At 38.7% G+C, this 6,293-nt stretch overlaps 1 protein-coding gene across 1 annotated transcript; it reads right to left on the minus strand.

Moving 5' to 3' along the window:
- Positions 1 to 1,700: 1,700 nt before the first annotated feature.
- Positions 1,701 to 5,224, minus strand: LOC122672870 (probable mitochondrial saccharopine dehydrogenase-like oxidoreductase At5g39410). The gene is made up of 3 exons (XM_043870375.1): positions 5,171 to 5,224; positions 4,500 to 5,140; positions 1,701 to 2,513 (listed from the first exon to the last, which is right to left on the minus strand). Exons 1-3 carry the CDS (start codon positions 5,190 to 5,192, stop codon positions 1,821 to 1,823), a joined length of 1,356 nt encoding a protein of 451 aa, XP_043726310.1. The 5' UTR covers positions 5,193 to 5,224; the 3' UTR covers positions 1,701 to 1,820.
- Positions 5,225 to 6,293: the final 1,069 nt, after the last annotated feature.

Genomic DNA, 6,293 nt, shown 5'->3' on the forward strand with positions numbered 1-6,293 from the left:
CAGTTTGGGTGGTTGTATCATTCTTTGTATCATTAGTAGCTTTCTGTTCTGTCTTTTTTCTTAATTTATTGTTCTTTGTAATTTCCTAAGATGGAATAAATAAAGTCCCCCAAAAAAGTTTAGGTATGAGTTTGGTTGAAGGTTGAAGATTTGTTGTTTTGATTGCTTGAGTCCAGAAAAGAATGTACAGTTGTAAAACAGGAAGAGGATTTTTTCTTCACTTATTTGACTTGTACTTGCTTTGCTTTTCCTGGACAGTGTGTGTTTGTGAACATGGAAGGGGATTTATTTCTTCTCATTTATTTGACTTATACTTGCTTTGCTTTTTCTGGTCATCTGAGGGAGATGGCGATAAGAAAATACTAATGGTCCTCTTGAGTTTACCAGAATACTCTTCCTATCATTGCCATCTTTTTCTTGAGCATTGTTGCATCATCTTTGCTGGTTCTTCTTCAAGGGATACCTGTCTAAAAGAATTCTCTCCATTTGCCAAATTTTTTGCTCTTGATGTAATTCTTCCTACGTCCCTCACTCAAATCTTAATGATGGAAGATGCTCATTGAGTGTGAGAAGCTTCTTTTATTTTGACTATAAATTGTGGTGGAAAAAAAATAATAAATTTGCGTCTGATTTGAGAAGTGTTTTTGAAATTCAAGTGCTGCTACTAAACGAGAAGCCGCTGAATATGAATATTCTCTTGGCCAAGGTGAAGCCTAGATGGCAAGAATTTTATCGAAACTCCACAAATTTGGGGGAGAGGGGTTTTGGATTGCAAAGTTGTAACAAGTTGGCGGCCTACATTTAAAGATTGTGTACAGGGTCTTTGTAGCTGGTTCAGTTCTCAGATTTTGTTTAGGATTTAAAAAGAGAGTATTGTTGCTGGTTTTGGTGAACGGTATCTTAGTTTATTCAGGCATTCTTGGATAAAAAACGCTTCCAAGCGCTTCAGTTGGAGGCATAGTTTGAGGGATGGGAATCGGATTACCGATTCTAATAATCCGGTTCTTATCTTGTGAAGCGATGCGGCCACTCGATTTTTTCCGGTCAATCTGTCTATTCAGCAAATAAATGACAATTCTATCTTATCAATGTGTAAGGTCCTGGACCATCAATAATGATTTTTCCTTAAGAGTTCGGCCATTTGATCGAGCCACTTCTGTTATATCAATCTTAATCATTACTGCTGGACTTATGGTTCTTATCTGGCTGATTCTTAACCGATTCCATTAGAAACCTCAAAAAAATTCATTTCTTCCTTCGTCAAGAGTTGATTTCTTCTATGATTCACATCCAAATCTATTCAAATTTGGATATTCTTACAAATTTCGATTGCTCTACACATCCACGGGCTCTGATCACGTCAAAGTCACTGGATTTGTAGATCTAAACTGTCCAAAACTCACTTCTTTCGCCTTGCAATCTAAAGGTGAGTGAATCGGAAATTTTTATATTTTTGGGGTCGAAGAGGATAGGAAGAGGGAGAAGATGATAGTGAAATTTACCCCTCCATTTTAATTCAATAAATCAATTTAAAAGGGTAAGTAAAATGATAGTGAAATAAACCACTTCACTCTTCATAGTAACGGATAAAAGAAGCCATAATAATAATACAAAATCCCAACATTTAAGAGCAGGTTACCATGCCATCAAGACATGCACCAAGTAGTGGTAGAGCCTTATAAAATCTCTAATAGCAATGGTTAAATTTAAATCTCCATTTATTGTGTGTCCATCAGTCCATCTCAGAACTGGCCACCAAGAACTCCATGGTTTTCCATTTTCCTGTTAGAACTGCTTGTAAGGTTGAGAGATTGTAGAGACTAGACTGGAAGAGCTTTCTTTGAGATAATATCGAAGGATATCCCATTTTGCTGGAGTCCTTCCTGGAGATCAGTTGGGCCAAAAACAATCCCAGGCGGGAAGACACCTCCTCTGGGCAGGTTGTTGCGCCTATTTAATACTGTAAGAGCACACTGAAGTAAGATAATAGGAGTTGTCAAGTATCCAATCTCTGGTCCCATAACTCTGGTAATTATCTCTGTATCTGGTTTTCTGTTTCCCTGTGAAGCAAGACTACCGTCACTGTAACCATGTCCAATGAACCACATTTTGAATGAAGCACTTTCAACTTCTTCCTCAGTTGGACCTGTCTTCCTAAACCCCCCAAGGCTGAAAATGGAGGGAAACTTTAACAGTAGCCTCCTCCCAAAAGAAATTCTACCAAATAGACCGATGAAGATCCCAACTATGATAATTGGTATAATTCCCAACAGAGACTTGAAGCCTATCTTCACCCCAAAATGGGCCGGCTTCACCTTTGACCAGAAATTCTTCCTACACTCCATCTGCTCCTCACCTTCATCAACCCCAGGAAGGCCATGTGGGTTTTCTGTCAGAGTTGCGAGTGTTCTCCGCACAACAATGGAGTCTGCTGAAGGTAGTCTTAGTGCCCAAAGGTCAATTGTCTTCTGGTGTTCTATAATTGGCCCTGTCGGAGGAGGGGGCCCAGGAATCTGCAAAACACAGTTTTTTTTAACAAATATATGAATGTTTCTTGTGAATGTTACATAGATCAAGTGGGAATAAAGTTGATAGTGAGTACCAGATTAACATCAATTATTAATGGTTTTCTTCTGTATGTTTCAAAGAATCTGACCCCCTTCTTGAGCTGTGGTGTATCATCACAAAAGATTGCTCCAGTATATATTATTGAGGCTAGTCATTCTGGTCTAATGTACCTAACTTTTGAACTATGGAATTTTATACCATGATGTCTACCCCATTCTCCAACTGTTTTGAAAATATGTGAAAACAGATCTCAGAAATCTCCAATCTTGGATCCATCAGAAGATGGTTCTTGTTCCCCGCACATTGACCAAAGCCCTAGACATGGATCCACCCTAATGTCAAGTATACCTAATTGTTTCCCGAACTAAGATATCACCAAATACACCATTATTTAACATCCAAAAAACACTTGCTGTAAAGAACTAAAGTCAGCTTGAGGTGGCACTTCCTGGCACAAGCAACAAATTGACATGATTTGCACATGGTTAGCGGGTTTGGGTCAGCGATAATCATGTTTGGTCCAGTTCAGCTCAACATGCTTCACCAGTTTACTGAAAGGTTCATCTCTTGGTTGAGGAACTGTAACCCTCTCAACCCCTATCACTTTTTGACATTTTTTTTATTAGTACTGAAGGTTTAGGGTTAGGACTGTGTGGTGCAGGTTCTTATTAAATGGTATGAATCAAATTAGAAAATTAGATTTTAGAGACTACCAAACAGGTCATGTTAAGCTGATCACTTTGGCATGTGGAATGTGTTAAACTGAACATAACTCATGTAGTAAACAGGTCAATCCTGTCATGTTCATGCTACAATGTCAATAAACAGGTCATGCTCATGTTGAGGTTTTCAACCTGTTCACTGAATATGTTGTGTGCCTTGTCACAATCTGGAGGCAAAATTGCCTCCCAATCTCATGAAACTGGTTTGCTATCATTGCAGTTCAATGGTTTGCAAATGTAGGTAAGAAAGAAGTAGGGCTACAGGGCAATGCGGTAATACACAATTTCCCCAATGTAAAGCAACCTTAAATTAAAACAAGAGAGAAGAAAAAAAGGAACATCAAATAATGTCTAAGAGGCACAAAAAAACTCATGCTCATGCACATCCTCTGGAATGAGTCAAAACAAAATTACCATGACGACATCAACATACATAATCTGATTTCAAGAACTCAAACTGCATCTAATAGTTTATAAAAAGAAAGGACAGATGACTCCTATTATCATGAAAGAATAATCTTAAGGATCGTTGCATTAACAGTGTAGCTTCAAGATGGAATGAAAAAAGCTAGACTAACTAGCACTCTTTAGATAAATAAGCATCATGAGTTTACAGTCGAAAAACAAAGAAAGTAACAGGAAACAGTGGAGTCTCAAGAAAGGTAAAATCTTATCATAAAGCAAGTAAACAACCCAGCACAGAACTTGGTCAATTGCATTAACATTGGCATATCTCCAAAATTACCCACCCATCTAAAAGGGAAATCATGAAAACCCATATTCAAGAAGGGAAGCATAGGGGGTTTCAGAACCTCAAGGCCCCTCCATTCTTCAATTTTCCTTTTTTTTTTTTTTTTTTTCCCCTTCTAGGTTTTTCAAAGAAATAACTGAACTGCTATTGGATACTTAAGTCTCTCTCAAGATTCTCAGTAGCCACCATTCAAGAAAGATTGTTATTGTAATATTGTCTTCACTTATTTATCTATCTCACCAATTTTCCTTCTTTGGCATAGTCTGCCAGTAATGAATCAACAAGCTAAACTTCCTTCTCAAAAGAAAGGAGAATGGAAACACAATCGGAAGATTCAGAACCCTAATCTGAAAAATGCTTAAAATGAGGGATCCAGTCGACCGTAACCTTTCACATTGAATGAGGGAAATAGAGAACGGCCAAAAAGAGAGAGAGAGAGAGAGAGAGAGAGATCTTACCGCCAGCCTAGCTCTTCTGGGTCTAGACCTCCTCAACTCCTGCAACTGCTTCATGTTAGCAACACCCAAAACGGCCGACTCGAAGGTCCCGATATTCCCAACTATCCTCTTCTTTGACTCCAAATTCAAATACGCCTCAACTCGGTAAGGTACCGCTGGTGGTTCCCATTGCCTCGAATTGAACATTAATCCCAGTTCCGCTGGAACCGAATCATACCCACATGCAGAAACAACCAAGGATCCTTTCTCCATCGCCTTCTCATGGTAAATTGCCTCCATTCTCTCCATGAATTCAGGCTCACCAGTTATGTCCAGATAATCACAACCCGCTTCGACACAAGCAGAGACGACGGGTTCTCCATAGAGGCGAAAGGGACCGACGCAATTCAAGACGAGCTTGGTTCTACTGCAAAGCTCTCGAAGTGAAGTTGGGTCAGAGACATCGGCTTTGATGATGGGAATGGAAGGAGGGGATGCCAATTGAGCTGCCCATTTCAGAGCTTCATCCACTTTGGCGGGATCCCGGCCAGCTAGGGCTATTGTTTTGAGGGGAGACGAAGGTGTGTTGAGGAATTTCAGAGCTTCCCTCACTACGTATTTGCCTGTAAAACCAGAGGCGCCGAGGATTACCAAGTCGTAATAGTTGTGGGGCTTGTGCTCTTCTTGTTGTTGGTGATGTAGAGGTTCTTCCATTTTTTATCTCAGGGCTTTGGGAGGAGAAGCTGTGAGAATTCGGATTCGCAACTGATGATGGGAGAGAACAACTGAGAAGAGCTGCGAAATTGTAACTAAGAAGAAAGTAGTTCCGAGTCTTCTGACTTCTGAGATGGTCTACAATGGCGGCTGACGTGGCGGTCCATATGATTGACTACAAGATGGCGACCGGCCACCCTACTATCTGTCCTGAATAACGATGGAGTCTCATTGGGTATTAGCTTCAAAAGGTTCCAGTGTGACCCATCAATGAGGGCTCTTCCACAATCATAGTTTATTTTCCTCTGTTTATTGGTTGGAGATCTTTTGAAATCTCTGAATTTTTAGATGATGAAATCGAATTTTGTCGGATTAAAAGAATTTGTATGAAAATGCAAACAATTCTTTTCTTTTGAATTTTTTTCTCAAATTGCACATTGCTGCAAATAATAGTAGTATGCAAAATTTAAAAATATTTTAACACAATATTTTAAAAACATGTTTGAAAATCAATTCAAGCATCTTCAAATTATCTTTTATATCCAAGAAAATGAATTTGGGATACGTCTAAGATAACTATTAATATAGGAGTATCTATGCCTTGTCGAAATAAAGCAGTTATTTGAATCTGAATAACTCTTATATGTATATATTTTCTTTGAGAATATTTTTTACATAATCTTAAATTTATTTATTTTTTATTAAATATAAGAATTTCTAAATTGGCATCAACTGTTGCTTTAACTATGGTGTTTTCACCGCTGATCCGAATAATAATTAACCAAGAATTCTCTGACAGAATGGTGCTGAATGGATTAGGTCTTTTTTTATCCGGATCCTTACATGCAGCAATTGGTTGATGGATACATGTCATCATCCTGTGATTAAAATAAAAAAGAACGACTCAAGGAAGAAGAAGAGAAGGGAGAGGGAGGAGGCGGTGGAGCAAGAGAATGAGAAGGAGAAGAGGGGATAGAAAAACAGGCTTTGATTCCAAGAAATTTGTCCAGAATTTTCTCATAGATATGTACTCCAAATGTGGGTCTGTGAGTACTGCATACAAAATATTCAACAGCATTCATAGGGAAAAGCATTATGACA

The sequence above is a fragment of the Telopea speciosissima genome, chromosome 8, assembly GCF_018873765.1.
Source record: "Telopea speciosissima isolate NSW1024214 ecotype Mountain lineage chromosome 8, Tspe_v1, whole genome shotgun sequence".
NCBI classification, from domain to species: Eukaryota; Viridiplantae; Streptophyta; class Magnoliopsida; order Proteales; family Proteaceae; genus Telopea; species Telopea speciosissima.